Source organism: Salmo salar, chromosome 12 (genome assembly GCF_965601325.2).
Source record: "Salmo salar chromosome 12, fSalSal1, whole genome shotgun sequence".
Lineage (NCBI taxonomy): Eukaryota > Metazoa > Chordata > Actinopteri > Salmoniformes > Salmonidae > Salmo > Salmo salar.
This window is the reverse complement of record NC_138302.1, coordinates 66,734,992-66,761,575: the sequence shown is the minus strand read 5'-3', so window position 1 is coordinate 66,761,575 and position 26,584 is coordinate 66,734,992. Positions and strand designations below refer to the sequence as shown.

General features: G+C 42.8%; 1 protein-coding gene across 1 annotated transcript in view; it reads left to right on the top strand.

The window, feature by feature from the left end:
• LOC106565576 (metabotropic glutamate receptor 2) overlaps positions 1-26,584 on the top strand; it is a 59,219-nt gene that overhangs the window by 26,172 nt on the left and 6,463 nt on the right. The window contains exons 3-4 of the mRNA XM_014132850.3: positions 17,460-18,300; positions 24,302-25,365. Of these exons, the coding sequence (XP_013988325.1) occupies positions 17,460-18,300; positions 24,302-25,365 (1,905 nt within the window). The remainder of the gene's footprint in view (positions 1-17,459; positions 18,301-24,301; positions 25,366-26,584) is intronic.

Sequence of the window (26,584 nt, the reverse complement as noted above, 5' to 3'; positions counted from 1 at the left end):
ATAGTGTCTGAATGTAAAAACAAAGGCACTTCTCGCCGTGCTCTTTGCGAGAGAGGGTGCACTTTTTAGTTCCTGCTGCGCATGCCAGAATCCTCCTGTTATTTAAAGAGGAATGTTTAGCACATTCTCCAGACGCAGCGCTGAGACTCAGTAATTAATCCGACAGGGCGCCATTTAGAGATGGATGAGGTAACAACATCTGATAGGAGAAGAGCCACATACTTACACACATGCAGGCAAGTACACACACGTATGCACGCACGAATGCATGCACACAGTGATTTCAAGGCCCCAGGCAGAGGCCAGTTTGAGCCCATTACCTGCCAATCCTAAAACAATTTTATGGGATTTATAGGAAAGACGTACCTGTATACTGAACAAAAATATAAACGCATCATGCAACAATTTCAAAGATTTTACTGAGTTAGAATTCATGAAATAAATTGACTAGGCCATAATCTATGGATTTCACATGACTGGGAATACAGATATACATCTGTTGGTCACAGATACCTTAAAAAAAGGTAGGGGCATGGATCAGAAAACCAGTCAGTATCGGGTGTGACCACCATTTGCCTCATTCAGTGCGACACATCTCCTTCGCATTGAGTTTATTAGGCTGTTGATTGTGAATGTTGTCCCACTCCTCATCAATGGCTGTGCGAAGTTGCTGGATATTAGCGAGAACAGATCCTTGCAACATGGGCCGTCCATTATCATGCTGAAACATGAGGTGATGTCGGCAGATGAATGGCACGTCAATGGGCCTCAGGATCTCATCAAGGTATCTCTGGCAATTCAAATTGCCATTGATAAAAATACAATTGTGTTCGTTGTCCGTAGCTTATGACTGCCCATACCATAACCCCACTGCCACCATGGGGCACTCTGTTCACAATGTTGACATCAGCAAACCACTCGCCCACACGACGCCATACACGTGGTCTGAGGTTGTGAGGCCGGTTGTACGTACTGCCAAATTGTCTAAAACAACGTTGGAGGCGGCTTATGGTAGAGAAATGAACATTCAGCTCTCTGGCAACAGCTTTGGTGGACATTCCTGCAGTCAGCATGCCAAATGCACACTATTTTAGAGTGGCCTTTTATTGTCCCCAGCACAAGGTGCACGTGTGTAATGATCATGCTGTTTAATTCATCTTATTGATATACCACACCAGTCAGGTGGATGGATTATCTTGGTAAAGGAGAAATGCTCACTAACATTGATGTGAACAAATTTGTGCGCAACATTTTAGAGTAATAAGCTATTTGTGCATATGGAACATTTCTGGGATGTTTTATTTCAGCTCATGAAACATGGGACCAGCACTTTACATGTTGTGTTTATATTTTTGTTCAGTATAATTTAACTGTAAAAATGAATTACCTTTAATTTGCCATGAACACAACTAGGGCTGTGGCGGTCACAATATTTTGTCAGCCAAATAAAATTGTCAAGCAAATTGTCAAGCAAATAACTGTAGGTCTCATGGTAATTGACCGTGAATTAACATAATCACATTTAGCATCTCCTGGCTTCCACACAATGCCAAGAGATTGCAAAGCTGTCATCAAGGCAAATGGTGGCTATTTGAAGAATCTCAAATATAAAATACATTTGGATTTGTTGAACAATTTAATGGTTACTACATGATTCCATATGTGTTATTTCATAGTTTTGATGTCTATACTTCTCTTGTAAAGATAAGCAATGTGCTTAATATTAGTTGAGAGATAAATATAGCATGCCTAGCCTATAGAAAGCTGACTGGATCCTCCTCTTTTTAACAGAGACCATCACTCTGTTTTCTTGCACAATTGCATAGCCTATAGAAAGGTTGAGCAACATGAGCTCTGGGCTCTCTTGAAGTGTTTATTTGTTTTTATTTATTTATTTATTAAAAATGTTCTCCCCATTTGGTAGTTAAAGTCTTGTCCCATTGCTGCAACTCCCGTATGGACTCGGAAGAGGCGAAGGTTACCATGACTAAACGATCATGTGGATTTTGACTTCATTCATGACTCGTAACCACAGGTGTGGCGGGAATACGGTCAAATCAACAGGCCTAATAACAAACAGTCATGATGTTTTCATTTGATTGTCAAACAAATCAATTAAAAAGTAGGTTACATTTGCACATTCATCCAAAATCATTCCAGCATCCGAACAGCGCGCTGTGCACCCGTCAAATTTCCTTCAATTTGCAAGTGGCTGAAACCCACTGGAGAAAGCATCCAGTCGAACGAAACACCGCTCTTCTGTCTTACTATATATAGCCCATGTATCTGATGCTGTCTGGCCAAAAAGAGTATCACATACCATTATATTTTTGGCTAGACAGCATCAGATACATGGGCTACACATACAGTGACTTCAGAAAGTACTCAGACCACTTGACATTTTTTCCCTCAGCAATCTACACACAATAACCGATAATTACAACCGAAAATAGGTTGTTAGAAATGTTTGCAAATGTATTAAAAGTTTTCAGACCCTTTACTCAGTACTTTGTTGAAGCACCCTAGGCAGCGATTACAGCATCGAGTCTTCTTGGGTATTATGCTACAAGCTTGGCACACCTGTATTTGGGGAGTTTCTCCCATTCTTCTCTGCAGATCCTCTAAAGCTCTGTCAGGTTGGATGGGGAGCGTTGCTGCACAGCTATTTTCAGGTCTCTCCAGAGATGTTCGATAGGGTTCAAGTCCAGGTTCTGGCTGGGCCACTCAAGGACATTCAGAGACCTATCCCGAAGCCACTCCTGCATTGTCTTGGCTGTGTGCTTAGGGTCGTTGTCCTGTTGGAAGTTGAACCTTCGCCCTAGTCTGAGGTCCTGAGGGCTTTGGAGCAGGTTTTCATCAAGGATCTCTCTGTACTTTGCTCTGTTCATCTTTCCCTCGATCCTGACTAGTCTCCCAGTCCCTGCCTCTGAAAAACATCCCCACATCATGAAGCTGCCACCACCATGCTTCACCGTAGGGATGGTGCCAGGTTTTCTCCAGACGTGACGCTTGGAATTCAGGCCAAAGAGTTCAATCTTGGTTTCATCAGACCAGACAATCTTGTTTCTCATGGTCTGAGAGTCTTTAGGTGCCTTTTGGCAAACTCCAAGCGGGCTGTCATGTGCCTTTTACTGAAGAGTGGCTTATGTCTGGCCACTCTACCATAAAGGCCTGATTGGTGGAGTGCTGCAGAGATGGTTGTCCTTCTGGAAGGTTGTCCCATCTCCATAGAGGAACTCTAGGGCTTTGTCAGAGTTACCATCGGGTTCTTGGCCACCTCCCTGACTAAGGCCCTTCTCTCTCGATTGCTCAGTTTGGCTGGGTGGCCAAATCTAAGAAGAGTCTTGGTGGTTCCAAACTTCTTCCATTTAAGAATGATGGAGGTCACTGTGTTCTTTTGGACCTTCAATGCTGCAGAAATGTTTTCGTACCGTTCCCCAGACCTGTGCCTCGACACAATCCTGTCTCGGAGCTCTACGGACAATTCTTTCGACCTCATGGCTTGGTTTTTTCTCTGACATGCACTGTCAACTGTGGGACCTTATAAAGACAGGTCTGTGTCTTTCCAAATCATGTCCAATCAATTGAATTTACCACAGGTGGACCCCAATCAAGTTGCAGAAACATATCAAGGATGATCAATGGAAACAGGATTCACCTGAGCTCAACTTCGAGTCTCATAGCAACGGGTCTGAATACTTCTGTAAATAAGGTAAATAATACATTTGCAAAAATTTCTAACAACCTGTCTTCGCTTTGTCAATATGGGGTATTGAAGATTGCTAAGTAAAATATTTTTTTTAATCAATTTTAGAATAAGACTGTAACGTATCAAAATGTGTAAAAAGTCAAGGGGTCTGAATACTTTCCGAAGGCACTGTACATGTCCTCTGCCTCAACGCTGATGGCAGTATTATCAGCAGCACCTATCTTTTTACTAAAGAAATGTGTATTGAGTCTGGGCTGGGTTTCTAGTAAGCTAACATGGAATTGTTTTAAGATGGTCATACCAAGGATCATTTAGCTATTTGATTTAGACTTTTAGAACCCCTGTAGGTATAAAGATTATTTCATGAAACATACAATTTGGCCTTACTGCTATTAGCCAATAGAAATACTTTGAATGACAGATTCATACATGGAAAACAGATAGTCAAAAATGTAATCAAAAGGAAGTATGTTTTGAAGTGTCTGTCCTATATCTGAGATATATAAGAATGCTCTGGATTTTATTTTTTAACAGTGGAATTATCTGGATACCTTTTACGTTGAAATGCCGAATTCATGTCCATGAATTTTTTTACCCGGTACCGGGTTACCTTCAGATGAGCCCCATAACACTTGTGGGGGTCGTAGAGCAAAATGGATCGTGTTTGTGAGAGTCTAATATTTCAATAGAGTGGTCATATTAGTGTAGCCCAAACCGCTCGAATGTTACAGACGTTTTCGAGAGAAGACCGATTTTCGGGGGGTTTCTCCTGGTCTTACAAACACCGCTGTAGCTCGGCCACCATCCACCGCAGATCCGGAAGGTCGACACTGGCGGATGCTTTGGATTTAGGCACAGCGTATACAAGCCCCCCAGATATCTCTAGCTGATACAGACAGATTTTAATGGGGATTTTTTTTGGTATTATTATTTTTTTTGCCTCGAGCTGAGAAATTATTTAAACATTATATATATTTAAAAAAAGCCCAGCTCATGAGGCCTCTTGATTATGTGAGTCCTGAGGCAATGCCTCTTCTTTCTAATGATAACACACGCGAGCGAGCACACACACAGACACACAGAGACACACACACACACACACACACACACACACACACACACACACACACACACACACACACACACACACACACACACACACACACACACACACACACACAAACACACTTATGGAAACATTGGTTGACATTTACTAGACTAGAATAATTCTCCTAATGTATACTATATTAATGAGGTTCTGGGCTGTGGTAACAGAGAGCTCTAACATCTCATTCTTATTTTAAAGACAATGGCTATTTTTAGTCCTCAGCGGTTTTCATCTGGTTCTAGACAGTGCCAATCTCTTGGAGCACACATGACTCACCCAGTGGATTTTACATGGATGCACACACATGATCGAATTCATGCCAGAAAGTACAATAATGATGAAACATATCAGTAAAGCAATGCAGTGGAAATGCATAATTCATAGGGAAAAAGTAAGGAACATGTTCCCCCCCAAATAATAAATAATTCACGTGATTTGGTTATTCAGTGGCTCGGCAGAGCTGACTATTCATGCAGTCTCACAATCCATATCATCCTCTGCACCACTGAATGAGTGTGTCCCCCTGTCCACCTTTACGATCCTGTGCGGCAACATTTTAGCCCACTCCCAGTTTGCTTGGCCATACTATTGTGACGAGAGAGAAAATGGGGGCGAGAAGTCGATCTCAGTTGGAAGGCTGAAGGACCTCCTGAACACTTCGATCGGACACACGTGATGTCATGACCATTTTGTACAATGCTCCATCTGAGACAGAAAGGATGGGAATTGGTTGTGTGATGAAGATGGATGAGAGCTGAGTGAGAAAGTTAAAAGGGCTTCAGAAGACAAAACTGCCAAGATGAAGTGCCAACACAATTTAAGATATGCATGCATTCTAATACATTACTTATTTCCTTCCTTCGAATGACAGCAGGAGTGTGTGTTGTCTGCTGTGGTGACTGTGGGGTCCCTGGCAGAGCATATTTAAGTGACCCATTCAGAGGAGGCTGGTGGGAGGAGTTATAGGAGGACGGGCTAATTGTAATGGCTAAAATAAAATAAACGTGTTTTCCATATGTTTGATGTGTTTGATACCGTTCCATTTATTCCATTCCAGCCATTACAATGATCACATCCTCCTATAGCTCCTCCCACTAGCCACCTCTGGACCCATTACAGTATGGGGGCCAATATCGCTCGGCAAGGTGAGAGGGGAGCTCTGATGAGAGAGATCCAGTCCTCTATTGTCTAACCAGGTCACATTTCCACCTGGTTGCCAAGCAACTAAACTCTTGAGAAGTGAACTGCTATTGATTCTATGGAATCTCGTACTATAGTCTGCTATCTACACCTGGAGAAGGAGATAGTTCAACAACACACACTGGCCACAAAATATTACATCCTCTTTGAACATCCTCTTCCTCAGTATTAAGTGTGTGTGTGTGTGTGTGTGTGTGTGTGTGTGTGTGTGTGTGTGTGTGTGTGTGTGTGTGTGTGTGTGTGTGTGTGTGTGTGTGTGGGTGTGATGTGTATCTGGCAGCGCACGCAGAGAAGTCATGCCCCTTTCCCTTTCCAATAGAGGGCACAGGGGTACGTGCCCCTGTAAAAAAGTCATATATATATACAGTACCAGTCAAAAGTTTGGACACACCTACTCATTCAATGATTCTTCTTTATTTGTACTATTTTCTACATTGTAGAATAATTGTGAAGACATCAAAACTATGAAATAACACATATGGAATCATGTACTAATCAAAAAAGTGTTAAACATATTTTATATTTGACATCCTTCAAAGTAGCCACCCTTTGCCTTGATGACAGCTTTGCACACTCTTGGCATTCTCTCAACCAGCATAACCCGGAATGCTTTTCCAACAGTCTTGAAGGAGTTCCTACATATGCTGAGCACTTGTTGACTCATCCCTAACCATCTCACGTGGGTTGAGGTCGGGGGATTGTGTAGGCCAGGTCATCTGATGCAGCACTCCATCACTCTCCTTGTTGTTCAAATAGCCCTTAATGTTGGGTAATTGTCTTGTTGAAAAACAAATGATAGTCCCACTCAACGCAAGCCAGATGGGATGGCATATCGCTGCAGAATGCTGTGATAGCCATGCTGGTTAAGGGTGCCTTGAATTCTAAATAAATCCCTGACAGTGTCACCAGCAAAGCCCCCCTACAACATCACACCTCCTCATCCATGGTTCATGGTGGGAACCACACATGCGGAGATTACCCGTTCACCTACTTTGCGTCTCACAAAGACACAGCGGTTGGAACCAGAAATCTCAAATTTGGACTCATCAGACCAAAGGACAGATTTCCACTGGTCTAATGTCCATTCAAATCAAAATCAAATCAAATGTATTTATAAAGCCCTTCTTACATCAGCTGATGTCACAAAGTGCTGTACAGAAACCCAGCCTAAAACCCCAAACAACAAGCAATACAGGTGTAGAAGCACGGTGGCTAGGAAAATCTTCCTAGAAAGGCCAGAACCTAGGAAGAAACCTAGAGAGGTACCAGGCTATGAGGGGTGGCCAGTCCTCTTCTGGCTGTGCTGGGTGGAGATTATAACAGAACATGGCAAAGATGTTCAAATGTTCATAGATGACCAGCAGGGTCAAATAATAATAATCACAGTGGTTGTAGAGGGTGCAACAGGTCAACACCTCAGTAGTAAATGTCAGTTGGCTTTTCATAGCCGATCATTCAGAGTATCTCTACTGCTCCTGCTGTCCCCAGAGAGCAGGTTTGGGACAGGTAGCACGTCTGGTGAACAGGTCAGGGTTCCATAGCTGCAGGCAGAACAGTTGAAACTGGAGCAGAAGCACAACCAGGTGGACTGGGGACAGCAAGGAGTCATCTGGCCAGGTAGTCCTGAGGCATGGTTCTAGGGCTCAGGTCCTCCGAGAGAGAGAAAGAAAGAAAGAAAGAAAGAAAGAAAGAGAGAGAGAGAGAGAGAGAAAAAGAGAGAGAATTAGAGAGAGCATACTTAAATTCACACAGAACACCGGATAAGACAGGAGAAATACTTCAGATATAACAGACTGACCCTAGCCCCCCGCCACAAACTATTGCAGCATAAATACTGGAGGCTGAGATAGAAGGGTCGGGAGACACTGTGGCCCCATCTGACGATACCTCCGGACAGGGCCAAACAGGCAGGATATAACCCCACCCACTTTGCCAAAGCACAGCCCCCACACCACTAGAGGGATATCTTCAACCACCAACTTACCATCCTGAGACAAGGCCGAGTATAGCCCATGAAGATCTCCCCCACGGCACAACCCCATGGAGGGTGCCAACCTGGACAGGAAGATCACGTCAGTGACTCAACCCACTCAAGTGACGCACCCCTCCTTGGGACGGCATGGAAGAGCACCAGTAAGCCAGTGACTCAGCCCCTGTATTAGGGTTTGAGGCAGAGAATCCCAGTGGAGAGAGGGGAACCGGCCAGGCAGAGACAGCAAGGGCGGTTCGTTGCTCCAGTGCCTTTCCGTTCACCTTCACACTCCTGGGCCAGACTACACTCAATCATAGGACCTACTGAAGCGATAAGTCTTCAATAAAGACTTAAAGGTCGAGACCAAGTCCGCGTCTCTCACATGGATAGGCAGACCATTCCATAAAAATATAGTCCAAAAAAGGAATAGTGTAAATGATGAGCAGATCAGAGTGTGAAAGTGTTAAAAAGACTCTTCTGTTTTGGTCTAAGGTAGTGGGGGCAAGGAATTATCTAGGGGAGTTGGTAAGCTTAGATGACAATCTTAGATGCCATAGAGGAGACATTGAGATGGACTGGCACTTGTATTGCCTCTTCTCTCGCCATGGTGTGTTCAATTAATTACAGTGACGATGGATGCTGGTAAAGTCTAGTTATGATGCACAGGTCCCGAAGGAGCCCCAGCCATTCACAACTTCTAGTGTGGCTGACATAGGAGCTCAGGGCAATTTTGAGGCTTCACAATGTTTCATCGAAATGTACAGCTTTGTGTCATCCGCATAGCAGTGAAAGTTAATATTATGTTTCCGAATGACATCACCAAGAGGTAAAATATATAGTGAAAACAATAGTGGTCCTAAAACGGAGCCTTGAGGAACACCGAAATTTACAGTTGATTTGTCAGAGGACAATATAAATATTTTTACATAAAATTAGACATAATGAGGATGGCTCTAGATTGCAGAGAAAAGCTGTTTCAGGTGATTGAAAAATACAAAATTCTCCTATTTATGGACAGGGGGCCTAGTCCCCATTCGGACTACCATCCAGCCTTCCTCACATACTTTGTGATTTATGGGGTGTATGACGCCCCTGAGGGTACATATATGTTTGAGAATGTATGAGTGTGCAGCTGTGCATGTGTGATAGTGAGCATGGCGCAGGACTGGCACGGTGGGGAATACTGTGTTATTGCTGCAGAAGCACACTGAGACAGCCTTATGGGAAGAGCAGATGGGCATTTCCATGAGGCTGTGCTGCTGTGGCCTGAATTAGGACAGCCTCTACCTCTCCTCTCCTCTCTCTATTTCTCTTCTCTCTATTTCTCTTCTCTTTCTCTCTCTTTCTCTGGCCTCACTCTCTCCCCCCTCTCTCTTCTTCCTCTCTCTCTCCCTTCTTCCTCTCTCTACACTATAGATATAAAAGTATGCGGACACCCCTTCAAATGAGTGGATTCGGCTATTTCAGTCACACACACTGCTGACAGGTGTATAAAATCGAGCACACAGCCATGCAATCTCCATAGACAAACATTGACAGTAGATGGCCTTACTGAAGAGCTCAGTGACTTTCAACGTGGATGCCACTTTTCCAACAAGTCAGTTCATCAAATTTCTACCCTGCTAGAGCTGCCCCAGTCAACCAATTGCTTTTATTGTCAAGTGGAAATGTCTAGGATCAACAATGGCTTAGCCACGAAGTGGTAGGCCACACAAGCTCACAAAACGTGACCCCCGAGTGCTGAAGCACGTAGCGTGTAAAAATCTGCTGTCATCGGTTGCAACACTCACTACCGAGTTCCAAACTGCCTTTGGAAGCAACGTCAGCATAATAACTGTTCTTTGGGAGCTTCATGAAATTAGTTTCCATGGCCGAGCAGCCGCGGTTGGGGTGGTGTAGGAGGAGCAGTGGAAACCCATTCTCTGGAGTGATGAATCACGCTTCACCATCTGTCAGTCTGACGGACAAGTCTGGGTTTGGCGGAGAACGCTACATGCCCGAATGCATAGTGCAAACTATAACGTTTGGTGGAGGAGGAATAATGGTCTGGGGATGTTTTTCATGGTTTGGGCTAGGTCCCTTAGTTCCAGTGAAGGGAAATCTTAACTCTACAGCATACAACAAATTTCTAGACGATTCTGTGCTTCCAACTTTGTGGCAACAGTTTGGGGAGGCCCTTTCCTGTTTCAGCATGACAATTCCCCCGTGCACAAATCGAGGTCCATACAGAAATGGTGGCTGCACTGGCTGCTGCTGTTGATCCTTCTCGCTCATTAACTTGTAGAAACCAGTTTGAAAATGATTTCCATAAACCATTAATCAATGGAATTGATCAAATGGAATAGAGATGTGTGCTTGCAAGCGCAAAATAAAATCAGATACTTCACATGGTATCATCAATACGTTTTGATCATACTGTATTATCATTCTCACTGTACATTTTCACCAAAAAACCTGAGCACCTCTTTAGGAAATCTGACTCTTCCCTCTAATATTGCACTGGGGAAATTGCACAGCAACCTCAGGTTTTCTATTTCCGAAACCCACCAAGTGTAAATTCAATAATTGTTTTCTCTGCATGGGGAGAAAACATTGAAGTCATTTAGCTACTAAAGTCCAAACTAGCCATAGATGAATATCTTCTGCACCAACATAATCAACACTACTGCTGTACCACTATTACAACATAACATTTCACCACCCTGGAGCCTTCTATTATTAATGCAATAATGAGTGCTGCACCACTCTAGTCTCTATTAGCTTTAGCACTATTTCAACTCCTGTACTTTTACTCTGTTTCTGTGTCAGGTTACTGTGTTTTGATACTGAGCCGTGGACATGGTGCTCGGCTGTGCTTTTGTCTTTCGGCACTCTGTTCTTCCACTGTGCTGGGTTTCTTTCGGTGTGAAGAATACATGAGAGCTGAAAAACCTGTCAGAGCGCTGTTTGCTACGGTCATGTCTCTGTCTGAAATCTCTCTTTCCACGCTCAGGCTGTGTGCTCCAGAGAGAACCTTGTTCCAAGTAATCTGCTCAATAGCAGACTCTTCCTATACAAATCCTCTCCTTGCCTGCTCCCTAATTTTCTTAATTAAATACAGAGCTCTTTCACGGAGGAGGAGTCTCCTCGTGTCGGGAATAGTATGAGCTGCATGTCTAATATGTTTAAGTCAGCTAGGCTGCAGTACAAAGTGAATATGGAACTAGAAGTTAATCAATAATAGTGATTCAAGAAAGATAAACAGTGTGAAAGATTTTTGTTTCTCAATACATAGGAGTATTCTGCTTGAAGTATATTTGATTTCTGTCTGTCTGCCAGACTGACAGATCAGTAATTTGACCAAAAGTTAAGAGTTGCCTTTGAGCAAATACATCTAATTGCTTGAGGTGTGAGGGATGGGTGGATCATGTCATTCCCCAAGGCACTGGCAACAATTTGTTATAGGTATACATTTACATTTTAGTCATTTAGCAGACGCTCTTATCCAGAGCGACTCACTGGGCCTGAGAGCATTCACATAATTTGAGTGGTGAGGAAGCCTGACAATGACAAGTAAGTCAGATACATGGTTTTAATCATTGCCCACAACACACTGTATCCGTGACATGGCCTCTGGGTTACGCTTTATCTCCTCTGGGACCGTGTAAGGATTAATAAAAACAAGCATAAGATACATCCTGGGGCATGGGGAATTACATTTAAGATTATTGATGGAGGAGAAACGAAATATTGATTGGGAGTTATCTACTAATGTTGAGAAATGTATGTTTAGTTACTATTGTGTAAATGTGTGAACCATTTTCTTTTGATGCTGAACTCAGGCTTTTCCATTCCAAGTCAAAGTATACTCAGTGATGTGTCAACTCGTACATGTTGATGTGTGGACATACTTAGGTGTCACTTAATGGGTCTGCTACACAAGTCCTATGTCAATAGTATACCATCAAGCTGCCTGTCACAATCAGCTATGGCTCTGCATCATTTTATCAACACTGACAGCTGACTCAACAAATGAAATAGTTTGCGCCATCCAGCAGTTACATTTTTCTGACCCAATATTATTTTCTTTCTATCTCCTCACTCTTATAATTCTAGTGTTTTTGAAAAAGTGAAATCTGTCAATTTAGTCTGAGTGCTAAAACGTTGTAGACTAGATGCCTTTCCTGGACTTAATTTATAAGACTTGTCGACAGTAGCGGTACGTGGGTAAAGCCAGAAAGAAATGCCATATTACACCTGATAATTGCGTTGTTTGCTTTATAACCTGTTAGTTTATAAGCCTTGCGATCGTGATATACAGGTCTAAAGCCGAGACAAAAAGAAGACACAGTGGCAGAATAAATTCAACCACACCTTTGTTTTATCACAAAACCGGAGAGCAACCTCTGTCCAGTGAAATCCACAAAGCATATTGCATGTAACCAACAGTTACATGACCTTCAGCATGGTCAAGCAATTTAACTTTTCTGACATTTTCAAACCACTAAACAACTATTAATTTAGAACCACGGAGAGTTACCGTAAGTCGCAAAGAAAACAGGAGCTGCCTCCACTATTCCAGCACCATATTAACTTCAACATTTCATCATAATCAAGTCACCTATGCTTAGTCTAATACAGCGACAACTAAAAGATATCAAAAACAATTGTACAATTAACATAAGCTACAGTTGAGGTCGGAAGTTTACATACACTTAGGTTGGCGTCATTAAAACTTGTTCTTCAACCACTCCACAACTTTCTTGTTAACAAACTATAGTTTTGGCAAGTCGGTTAGGACATCTACTTTGTGCATGACACAAGTCATTTTTCAAGACAGATTATTTCACTTTTAATTCACTGTATCACAATTCCAGTGGGTCAGAAGTTTACATACACTAAGTTGACTGTGCCTTTAAACAGCTTGGAAAATTCCAGAAAATTATGTCATGGCTTTAGAAGCTTCTGACATCATTTGAGTCAATTGTAGGTGTACCTGTGGATGTATTTCAAGGCCTACCTTCAAACTCAGTGCCTCTTTGCTTGACATCATGGGAAAATCAAAAGAAATCAGCCAAGACCCCAGAAAAAAAGTTCTAGACCTCCACAAGTCTGGTTCATCCTTGGGAGCAATTTGCAAATGCCTGAAGGTACCACGTTCATCTGTACAAACAATAGTACGCAAGTATAAACACCATGGGACCACGCAGCAGTCATACCGCTCAGGAAGGAGACGCACTCTGTCTCCTAGAGATTAACGTATGTTGGTGCAAAAAGTGCAAGTCAATCCCAGAACAACAGCAAAGGACCTTGTGAAGATGCTGGAGGAAACCGGTACAAAAGTATCTATATCCACAGTAAAACGAGTCCTATATCACCATAACCTGAAAGGCCGCTCAGCAAGGAAGAAGCCACTGCTCCAAAACTGCCATAAAAAAGCCAGACTATGGTTTGCAACTGCACATGGGGACAAAGATCGTAGTTTTTGGAGAAATGTCCTCTGGGCTGATGAAACAAAAATAGAACTGTTTGGCCATAATGACCATCGTTATGTTTGGAGGAAAAAGGGGGAGGCTTGCAAGCCAAAGAACACCATTCCAATCATGAAGCACAGGGGTGGCAGCATCATCTTGTGGGGGTGCTTTGCTGCAGGAGGAACTTGTACACTTCACAAAATTGATGGCATCACGACGAAGGAAAATGATGTGGATATATTGAAGCAACATCTCAAGACATCAGTCAGGAAGTTAAAGCTTGGTCGCAAATGGGTCTTCCAAATGGATAATGATCCCAAGCATACTTCCAAAGTTGTGGCAAAATGGCTTAAGGACAACAAAGTCAAGGTATTGGAGTGACCATCACAAAGCCCTGACCTCAATCCTATAGAACATTTGTGGGCAGAACTGAAAAAGCATGTGCGAGCAAGTAGGCCTACAAACCTGACTCAGTTACAGCAGCTCTATCAGGAGGAATGGACCAAAATTCACCCAACTTATTGTGGGAAGCTTGTGGAAGGCTACCCGAAACGTTTGACCCAAGTTAAACAATTTAATGGCAATGCTACCAAATACTAATTGAGTGTATGTAAACTTCTGACCCACTGGGGATGTGATGAAAGAAATAAAAGCTGAAATAAATCATTCTCTCTACTATTATTCTGACATTTCACATTGTTAAAATAAAGTGGTGATCATAACTGACCTATGACAGGGACTTTTTCTAGGATTAAATGTCAGGAATTGTGAAAAACTGAGTTTAAATGTATTTGGCTAAGGTGTATGTAAACATCTGACTTCAACTGTAAATATGATGTGGCTGTCCATGGTTCTGATTTCTATGTGTGTGTGTGTGTATGTGTGTGTGTGTGTGTGTGTGCGTGCGTGCGTGCGTGTGTGTGTGTGTGTGTGTGTGTGTGTGTGTGTGTGTGTGTGTGTGTGTGTGTGTGTGTGTGTGCATGCGTGTTCATGCAAGTAGAAAAAAACATTTTGACTCACCCTACTTGTAGAGAAACGAGAATCCTGCTCTCTTTCATCACTCTGTCATACAGTACACACTTGTATTTTTTGTTGTCCTAGGCTACCTGGCTAAAATGCTTGCTCACTAGCCTAATTTCCTTTCAAGGGCATGGTTAGCTAGTGAACATTTGCCTTCTACATCTAGCTACATATTGAACTTCCAACTTCCATTCACAGTTGAGCTCAATCAGTTTAGCTCAACGCTGATTGGCTATTATTATTATTTCCATTTTTTTATCAAGGGAGGCCAAATGCTCCGTTCCCTTGCGTTCAATGCTCCCGAATGGCGCAGCGATCTAAGACGCTTCATCTCAGTGCAAGAGGTGTCACTACAGTCCCTGGTTCAAATCAGGCTGTATCACATCCTGCCGTGATTGGGAGTCCCATAGGGCGGCGCACAATTGGCCCAACATCGTCTGGGTTTTGCGGGGTAGCCGTCATTGTAAATAACAATTTGTTCTTAACTGACTTGCCTAGTTAAATAAATGTTAAAAATTAAAAATGCTACGGGCAGCAGCAATGTCATACTTTTTGGACCTGACAGCATCAGATAGATGGCCTACACATACAGAGGGGCGCTGTTTCGTGCCCCTCTTTCTTTTTTTCTCTGTCAATTTTTTTGGGGAAGCCTGGCTTCCCTTGGCATCCATGAATACACGCCAGTGCTTGTCAATGATTTCAGGGCTGCATGCATCCCAATTAAAATCATTGTTGCATTACAGTTGAGCAAACTGCCCACTAGATACACACACGTTGAATCAACATTGTTTCCACGTCATTTCAATGAAATTACATTGAACCAACTTATAATAGACGTTGAATTGACTTCTGTGCCCAGTGGGTAAAGGTTGATGGTAGTGCTAATCTAGGAAGTTTTATTTTTAGATGAAAGTTAGACTTAGATTTTGTACTTTCTGAATCTTGTGTCAGTTGGCACTTAAGTTGGTGCTCGAATTCTCCTAGGAGAAAAAACAGGCTGCTGCTAGCTGTCTGAACATGTGTTTAAAAAGCCTGTCGAGGTGGGTTAGGGAAGGAGAGGTTTTTGGAGAATGTTTCATGGCAATAATAACTAGAGCTCCCAGTCAGGGAATCTCTAGTCAGCCAGGCAGGAAGCCTCCAGGGAAACACACTTTTCAAATATTAAACAGACAACTACTCATATGTTTTAAACAGTTTCTATGGCAACATGCATAAAACGCAATAACTATTTTGAATATGATTTGACTGCCACCTTCTCTTGTTTAAAGAACAAGATATTTTAGTTACATATTACTGTAATAGTGTAGCAATAATTCCTGTGACGCATACCGTGCCAATACATATCACCATATATGACATTCTGAGGTTTAGAGTCTAGATGGATGACTAGTTTGTATCTGGACGATTGAGGTCTTGGGTTCAATTCCAGCTGCTTCTGATTTTGCTATCGTAGAGTGTATTGTATAATATTAATGCATTCATTTTAATAAATATCTCAGTTAGGAAATCACATCTGGTATTCATCCCTCTGATCTCCGAGAATAATAAGGACGGCAGGTACCCTAGCGGTTAAGAGCGTTGGGCCAGTAGCCGAAAGGTTGCTGGGTTGAATCCCAGATCCGACTAGGAGAAAAATATGCCGATGTGCCCTTGAGCAAGGCACTTAACCCTAATTATTCCTGTAAGTCGCTCTGGATAAGAGCGTCTGCAAAACAGAAAACTTAATAAAGAGTCCTGTGATTAAGACTCATTCAGGCACATCACAACAGATTTCCCTTGACATCTCCCAATGTTTGACTTCATTTACGCTGCATTTTCAACTAGCAAAAATGTTTAATAATCGTTAATTATTATGATATACAGAATTAATTAGATATCTCATAGAGGTCTTGGTCAAATAACCCTGATCTTCTATATATGGCCGTGCATACTATTTCAACATAATTTCAGAACACCTACGCATCTATTTTCTTATTCTTGACTTGTATGTTAAAATTGCACAAATTAAATGTCAAACAAAGTATTGAATGCCAACGTAATTCATGATGTGCTATCAAATTTCATTAAAGGAAAGGTTTGCTGGAATTCAAGATGTTATGCTATGAGAGTGAGACCCTGAATTAAAAGAGAATACAAGTGGCGTGGCATTCTTTGGCGTGATCAGACCAGACTCCCCTTCTGTCTGTCTCTCTGTGTCTGTCTTTTTCTGAGTATTTCTTTATAGTGAAATGGAATCTATATCTAAATGTAGTTCATACCGTGTGTTTCCATATCAAGGCAATGAATCATCTGATATTGCATGGCTTTATTGGTGGATGTTGTTGACAGTGTGGTAGATCAGATATGACATATCTGGGTAGTAGGTTATGTGGGCATCCCTGGAGCCCGTGGCAACCCCAGGATGTTGTCACACAATCAGCAGAAAGGAGATTTGTGAAATACACTGCTGGGACTCAGAGGGAGATGAGAGGCTACAGATTGGAGAGACTGATTGTCCCTGTTGGCCAAAATGCTAGTGAGACTACAGTATTCTGTATCTGATATGGCTCATTTCATGAACTTATGAAATTATGAGTTATAAAGAAATTACCCACACGCAATATCTGTTTTGATTCAATAAAATATCAGAACTCCCATTAATGCAGTGAATTGTAATACATGTATAACAGTTATAGTACTAAACTTTACCAGTACTATTATGAGGGTGTAAAGCAGGCATCATCAACTAGATTTAGCAGGGGGGCGATTTTGTCTTGAGAGGATGGTCATAGGGCCAGAACATAATTACAAATAATTTGTGGACTGCAAATTGACCGCTGATTTAGTGGTGTTTAGTTGCTCCAAGAACTTGGGGGGCCAACTAAAACCTCCCATGAGCCAAATTTGGCCTATGGGCTGCCAGTTGGGGAACCCCGGTGTAAAGTCTAGGTACAGTAAATACCTACAGTATTGTTGAAATCTTGATCATGGTCTCATGGTACCTCTCTCCCTCTCCAGGTGGCCAACCTCCTTCGTCTTTTCCAGATTCCTCAGATCAGCTATGCCTCCACCAGCGCCAAGCTCAGTGACAAGAGCCGCTACGACTACTTTGCCCGCACGGTGCCCCCTGACTTCTATCAGGCCAAGGCCATGGCAGAGATCCTGCGCTACTTCAATTGGACCTACGTGTCCACCGTGGCATCGGAGGGCGACTACGGGGAGACAGGTATCGATGCCTTCCAGCAGGAAGCCCGCGCCAGCCAGATCTGCATCGCCACCTCAGCTAAGGTGAGCCGCTCGATGAACCGCTACAGCTACGACCAGGTGATCCGCTCGCTACAGCAGAAGTCCAACGCCAAGGTGGTCATCCTTTTCACGCGCAGTGAGGATGCCCGGGAACTGCTGGTAGCCGCCAACCGCATGAACGTGTCCTTCATCTGGGTGGCCAGCGATGGCTGGGGGAGACAGGATAGTGTGGTGAGAGGCAGCGAGGCTGTGGCAGATGGGGCCTTCACCATCGAGCTGGCCTCCTACCCCATACTTCAGTTTGCTGAGTACTTCACAGGCCTGAACCCCTACAACAACACACGCAACCCCTGGTTCAGGGAGTTCTGGGAGAATCGTTTCCAGTGTAGCCTCCATGACCTGGGTTGTGGGAAGCACTCTCTGCGCGATGGCCTGTTTGAGCCGGAGTCGAAGATCATGTTTGTGGTGAATGCTGTCTATGCCATGGCTCATGCCCTGCACAACATGAGGCAGACACTGTGCCCCAACGCCACCACCAAGGTCTGTGACGCTCTGAAGCCAGGCAATGGCAGGAGATTCTACAGGGAGTATATTCTCAAGACCAAGTTTGACGGTGAGTTAAGAAGATTGATGTGTATGGCTATGACAAGGTTACATGACTATTCTGTATACAGAGAAATTAGATGTTCTATATCCTAAAAAAATACTATATCTAGGATTGTTACCGTGACCATATTACCGCCACACCGGCAGTCACGAGTCAACTTCCAAGTCAAATTCCACGTGACCGTTGGGTCACGCCACGGTAACTGCGCTCTAATGCTGCTGATGGTCATTAGTAGCCTACCAAACAGCAGCAGGCTGCTGAGGGGAGGATGGCTCAGAATAATGGCCGGAACGGTGCAAATGAAATGACGTCAAACACATGGAAAGCATACGTTTGCTATATTTGGTACCATGCCACTTTTGACGCTCCAGCCATTACCAGGATTCTGTCCTACCCAATTAAGGTTCCACCAACCTCCTGTGAGGCCAATACTCTGCAATCTATTGTCCTTCTAATCACTCTGACATCAATGCAAATGAAATCGAAAATCAAATCAAATCAAACACTTCATGGGAGTCCTGCCATTCACAGTTTGAGAGGAATAGGATCACCTGTTGCTCAGTGAGAGCCAGCTCCTTATAGCTGGTTGATGCATGGAAAGAAATGTGTTCCTATAAGCCCATGTTGTACAACATTTCTATAGGCTATGCAATTGCGTGAGAAAACAGAGTTTTGATGGCCTCTATTAAAAAGAGGAGGATCCAATCATATTTCTATAGGCTTACAATATTTATTTCACAACATTCCTAAAATGAAGCACATTGCTTTGCTTTACAACTGGAGTAGCCTACCTGGCTGGCATGAAAATGAACCACCGGAAAAGCGTCCTCCATTTGCTGTTGAAATGCATACAGATGACATGTCTTTTTTCCCCTACTCGTGTTCCGACAGATGCATGATAATGGCCTTTCTAAATCAAAACTAATTTCACACATATATAATTTAGCATATGTAAAGACCAGATTAAATTGAGAATAGTCTGATGGGTGAGAATATTATCACTTGTGAATGATGCCCAGCGTGTGTAGTCTAAAAGGCAAGGAACAGTGTATGCACTTTTTCAAATTAGTCGCATGTATCATGTAGCCGAGCCCATAGGCCTATATGTTTTAGAGAGCCCATAGCTCATAGGCCTATAAGTTTTGGAGAGCCCAGAGCCCATAGCCTACAGAGCCTAGAGAAACGTGTTCTTATAAGCCCAGTTATTGCGCAATCATGTGACTTTTGACTGGACACTATTTAAAAGAGGATCCCAGCTTTCTCGTGTAGCTATATTTATTGCTAAATTCTTAAAATGATGCACATTAATCGGCTTTACGAATGGGGTAGCATACCTGGCATATTTAAAACATAACCTCCATTCGCTATTCAAGTGCAGGCTACTGATGACGTCTGTTATTTTGTGGGTCATTCTAAATAAAAAAATATTCCACACATATACAGCATTAGTAGGATATACGTAAATACCAGATAATAAATTGAGAATAGTCTGATGGGTGAGAATATTATCCAGTGCTTGCCAAATTGTGAATGAGATACTGATGAAGTGTGTGCAGCCTTAATGCAACTCAATTTCATTAGTTGCGTCATGCAGCCTTAGAATATATTAGAAATCAAGACATATTGCCTAACGTTTGTATTACAACTAAATCTGCATAAATAACTCTAAATGGAGCATATAGGAGGACCTGTTTCTTTGTCAACCACTCAACACAGAATAGCTGCATGTGCACACCCCTTTGTAAATCATTTGGATAAAATATCCTTTCTATGTCAGTCAACTATGTTCAATTGTATTGTTCTTACTATAAAATAATATAAAATAATGCCATGGGAATTATAAGCAAATCTTGCCTGCTAAATTAACTAGTGTAGCCTACAGCTATATGGCATAGCCAGATCAGGGCCTAACATATGGATGGCTCAGAATATGCTATTCTGTTCTTCTGAAATAGGCTACATTTTCTTCACATCATAATGTTTCTTTAGACTTGACTAAAATAAATCATGGATTTATTGTGATTGTGTAGGCTATATTAAATGGATTTATTAGACTTTTTAAAACTGTACATGTTCCAAAGGTCCGCTAAGTGTGGAAGCCGGAGATGCTAAACGTGTTTATGTTAAATAAAGGTCAATTACTGTGAGTCCTGCAGTGATTTGCATGACAATCACCAGTGGCTGACAACATTTCATGACCTCCGTAGTCTAACTATATCCTAAGAAATGTGATTTCCCTTTAGAATATTGCCAGAGAACAAATAGATCATATTCAATTCGGTTTTTTAGTACTTCATTTGGTTTATCTATATTATCCTTTTCTCTAATTATCCTCTCACCACATAATGTTGAAAATTAAAACTACACTGCATGATATCTTGCAATCATAATCTACCCATGAGTGCCCTGCTTGGTGACAAATTTGATTACATCAAATTAGATCCATTGTATCAATTCCTACCTAAACATAGGAACAGTCCAATGACTAATTCAAGTTGTTGTTTATAATACTGCTGAAGATAACAGCTTGCAATGATTCAATTTGCAAAGATGAAACATCCATGTCCAGCCTCACTCTCTGAGGCTCATTTTGTCACACATCTCATCTGCCTGGAGTGCGAGGACAGTGATTTGGCCCAGAACCTGGATATCACAAATAGGAATTACTGTACTTAAACACTTTCATTAGGCATCGACACTCTTATTCATGTGGTGAGCAAAGATAGTTAGCAAGTGTATCAGATCATTTATGTAAAACCCTATAGCATCAACACATCTGTACAACAACACCACCAAGCCAAATGCACTAACTACTAAACTATTGACTGAGTAATTAGTCTTAAAGTATTGATGGAGTAAAAGGCAATAATATTTTCATGCATGAGTAATGGTGGGTGGTTTGAAGTCCATGAGGGTTGCTTTACCCAAGCAATCCATCTCAGCCGTTCATGGATTTTAGATGGATCCCCAGGGGATCTTGCTGTCAGAAGACATCAGATTGGACTACAAGACTACAATCGCCCAATGGCCTGAAGTGTATGGACATCTGTGGGAAGAAGGCAGTACAGCAGGGTCACAAACGACCCTTTATCCATAATAAAGCCCTGTTTCCTCTAGTTAAAAAAAGGGCCTATTCAGCTAAGAATGGTTCTAAAAAATCCTATAAATGCATTGATATTTCTATACATGGCTTGCAAATAGTTTTTCCATAGTTAGAGATTATGAATTGATTAATTTTCAATGTTTTTGACATGGTACAAAGTGATTGTAACTGTTTATTCCAGGGTGATGAAGTAAGGGATAATTAACAAGAGGCTATGCGTCTAGGGAAATAATAAACAAGGTGGAAGGTGTATTCCATGACGCGCTAGGTGAGTGGAACTGACCTTCCAAGGAGTTGCATTATTTTCCAGAGAACACATGGAGTTAATTATCCCTTTTATACCATGGCTATAATTAAGCAAAAACGCCCTTGAAACCGGAGATTATCGTGTGTTATACAACGGGTGAGTCTAATCCCGGATGCTGATTGGTTAAAACCACATTCCACAGGTTATGACTATTCCACAAGTTAACACCGGCTAAATCTATGACGTTGAAATGCCTATTTACTCTGACTGCACAATCCACTGTCTCATCAGATCAGCCAGGCAACTTATATACTAGATCTACTCAGTAAAAGCATCTAGACATTATCTCCCTTCTAGACTAGCATTTGGTTTTCAACAGCAAAGATTTGAATAACCTTGCTCTCTGTCTCGCCAACATTTGCAACATTGTTTCAATATTGAAATTCGATCTCTAGCTGTCCTATGGTAATGAACGTGTCGGGAGTCGGGATGAGACAGACAGGCTGGCAGCTTTTTTCAAGCAGTCGAAATCATGAATCAGCATAAGTTTTTATGGATATACTGTATTTTCTCATGTTTTGACCCAGTCGTTCATTCTAATCATTCTATTCATTCGACGTTGCTATGCTAAACAAATCATTGGCATGTAGCTAGCTAGCAACCTAGCTGGTGATGTTAATAGTCAAGTTTCCGTTGACGGCACACCGTTAGAAGAACTCTCCATGGTCCTGGTTAGTGACAGCCAGTGATTTCCTCTTCTTTGGCGGAGAATGGGACTTACCTCTCACATTGTTGCCAGCTAAAAGGCGTGCCAGCACTTTCTGTTCTCCATGTTAGGGGCTGCCAATAACTGTTTAGTGAGCTCTCACACCGATGGCCACTCATATCTATTTCCCTTGCCTCCAGGCCCGCATCGAATAACTTTTGCCTTCTGAAGTTGCTACCCAAGCGGGCTGGTCCTTAGATATTTTCTCATGTTTTGACCCAGTCCTTCATTCTAACCATTCTATTCATTCGATGTTGCTATATAATTGGCATGTAGCTATCTATCTCAGATTAAATGATGAGCGACAATAACTTCAATAAATAAGGATTTAATAAATATCCAATAGGCTTACATATGCTGCCTTGCGCCGGTTTCCCTGGTGAATTATTAGTTTCATGTTCATTGTTCAATCTTAGGCTTGCTAGCCTACTCGCAAGGGAGAGATCACATTTGTAAAATTATACATTGTTGCACAGGTCATAGAGGAGGCAGACTGGTAGGCTTATAAAACCCCCAACTGTTGCAAACCAAATAGTAGTGTGGGAAAATAATGTGTAGATGCTTTTTTTCCCAGAGGGAGATGAAGTTCATTCATTTCCTGCCCGCAACTGTGGAATTATGATATTTTGCAGGAGTTGTTGTCCCATATCAACCAATCAGGATCAAAACAACCCATTTTATAATTTAACACATTTGCCTCTAGAAATGGCCATGGGGCTGTAGTGGAGCAGGTTGAGAGCTTCAAGTTCCTTGGTGTCCACATCACCAACAAACTGTCATGGTCCAAACACACCAAGACAGTCGTGAAGAGGGCACGACAACACCTATTCCCCCTCGGGAGACTGAAAAGATTTGTCATGTGTCCTCAGCTCCTCAAAAAGTTATACAGCTGCACCATCAAGAGCAACCTGACTGGTTGCATCACCGCCTGGTATGGCAACTGCTCGGCCTCCGACTACAAGGCGCTACAGAGGGTAGTGCGTATGGCCCAGTACATCACTGGGGCCAAGCTTCCTGCCATCCAGGACCACTATAACAGGAGGTGTCAGAGGAAGGCCCTAAAAATTGCCAAAGACTCCAGCCGCCCTAGTCATAGACTGTTCTCTCTGCTACCGCATGGCAAGCGGTACCGGAGCGCCAAGTCGTCCAAAAGGCTTAAACAGTTAATCAAATTGCTACCCGGACTATTTGCATTGACCCCCCCCCCCCCTTTTTATGCTGCTGCCACTGTTTATTATCTATTATCTATGCATAGTCACTTTACCCCTACATACATGTACATATTTACTCAATTACCTAGACTAACCTGTAGCCCCGCACATTGACTCGGTACCAATTGAATTCTACCATGCCGATATGCTGTGCGTTATAGGGAAATAATGCACGCTCAAGAATGCCCTTCAAGCCATTAAGAAACGAGTATTCAACAATTCCATGGTATAATCTGCTGTAAATCCATAGTTTTTGACACCTGAATAGTAAAACAGACTGCTGAATCGCATTCACATTCAAGTGCAATAAACCTGTGTCAAAGAAAACAGAGTCAACCTTCTGGCTTCAATTATGTAAATGCTGGGTTTGCACCTGTGTCCCCGATGCATCAGCTACTGTTCAATCCCATGTGGAAGGAATGGATTGTCAGAGGGGAGATACAGAGGTGAAGTGATGAAGCACAAACAAGCTCATTCCATCAGAACATGTCGACTCCAAGATCGTCGATTTATTATATCAATGATGCTAGGAAAGAAAACACAATTAATTCAAAATACCAATCTTAGTCAGAGTTCAGAGGGTTGATCATATATTGTATTGTTATGGATAGACATTAATTTGCTTATTTGACTTTCAACTATCATAACACGTCCATGGTCTTCTCTTTCACACCTTGCAGCTCCATTCCGTCCAGCAGACACAGAGAACATGGTGAGGTTCGATGCCTTTGGAGACAGCCTGGGCCGCTACAACATATTCCACTACCACAAAGAGGACGGGCGCTATGTCTACCATAAGGTGGGCTACTGGGCCCAGAGTCTGACCTTCAACACCAGCCAGATCCCCTGGGAGGGTCATGCTGTACCCACCTCCCAGTGTAGCGACCCCTGCAGGAAGAACGAGGTGAAAAGCATGCAGCCTGGAGACGTGTGCTGCTGGATCTGCATCCCTTGCCAGTCCTACCAGTACCTGATGGATGAGTTCACCTGCACCGACTGCAAGTTTGGCGAATGGCCCCTGGCCAACTTGACGGGCTGCTACAACCTGCCTGAGGAGTACATCCGCTGGGAAGATGCCTGGGCTATAGGCCCGGTTACCATCTCCTGCCTGGGCATAATGTGTACACTCTTCATCATCGGCCTCTTCCTCAAGCACAACGACACCCCCGTGGTGAAGGCCAGTGGGCGGGAAGTGTCCTACATTCTCCTGCTGGGTGTTCTGATGTGCTACAGCATGACTTTCATCTATATCGCCAAGCCCTCCATGGCTGTGTGTACCCTACGTCGACTTGGCCTGGGCACCTCCTTCGCTGTTTGCTACTCAGCGCTCCTCACCAAGACTAACCGCATCGCACGCATCTTCAGCGGAGTGAAGGACGGAGCCCAGCGGCCGAGGTTCATCAGCCCTGCCTCCCAGGTGGCCATCTGCGGGGGTCTGATCTCTTGCCAACTGGTGGTGGTGGTGGTCTGGCTCCTGGTGGAGACCCCGGGGGTCAGGAAGGAGGTGAGCCCAGAGAGGAGGGACATAGTTACCCTCAAATGCAACAGCAAAGACTCCAGCATGCTCATGTCCCTCACCTACAACTGCATCCTCATCATCCTCTGCACCGTGTACGCCTTCAAGACCAGGAAGTGTCCAGAGAACTTCAACGAGGCCAAGTTCATTGGGTTCACCATGTACACCACCTGTATCATCTGGCTGGCCTTCCAGCCCATCTTCTACGTCACGGCCAGCGACTACAGGGTGAGTTACCAACTCTATGGGCCAGATTCAGACTTGAGATATGTAGTTTTAATCCTTTACACTCATGGGAATTGGCATATATAGATAGGGCTAAATTGAAATGTTTCTTACAGAATAAATATGAAAATACATAAGTATGGTAGCAATTGAAAGGGAACAGTTTGGAGTTAATAGGAACATCTGTTCATTCTGTCCAGAACAACCCGGGGTATGACGTCATGTTATCTTGTAACTGCACATCAAACACAGTGATCATAAATGCTGACACTGATATTGACAACAAAACATTTGCAAAAGTTGCCCAATTAACGGGAGGGATGGGGGCAACTTCTTGTCACGCACGGTGCTCAAGTTCAGAATGTCTGTCAGTTAAACCCGTATGCAGGTGTGAGTGTAAAAGGGCTACGTCAATAAAATATGGATTTAAGTAAAACATAAATGACTCAAGTCCTTGTTAAGCCAACTTATCTCAAGTCTGAATAGGGCCCAGAGAGTTTGTTATTCTGGTATAAATAATCACTGCTTTTCCAAAGAATAACACCACAACATCAACACACTGCCTAACATATATCTACTTTACAAGCTGAGGTGGAAGGCACACAAAATGGATCCCTTTGTTGTTAATTCTACTTGTGTTTTCCTGTGTCCTAATAGTCATAGTCATAAGTCAAGGAATGTGAGTTTGGCGCAATGAATCTTTTCTAAAGCACCTGCGAGTTGAGATGTGAGATATCAAATCCCTTTGAACACTTCTCTTTAACTTTGATAAAAGCAGCAGCTCTCTTTTCATGTGGCTGAGAAATCTGTTCCAGGTGAGAACAAAGGCTCAGAGGAGATCATATCATATTTGTTTTAATAGGTGGGATGGATTTGGACTGAAAACACACTTGAAATCAGCTACTGAATGACAATTAGCATAGAGCAAACGATTAGTCAATGGATTTATTAAGTAATGCTCTCCAACATTGTGTAAATATTGTATGTGTATACTTTACACAAGTGTGTATGTGGCGTGTGGACAGCAGAGCAAAAATCAGAACAGCTAGGAAAATATTTCTGTGGCCAAGTGACCTAATCATGCTTGGATTGTTAAGTCTTGTACCTAAAGATCTGATGATGGAGAGAGAGAGAGTTCCAGAAAGACATACTTAGCTCTGTGGTGTTTGGTTCCCTCTGGGATCCCTCTGTGGACTGGAGCCGGGGAGAGAGGCAGAGAGAG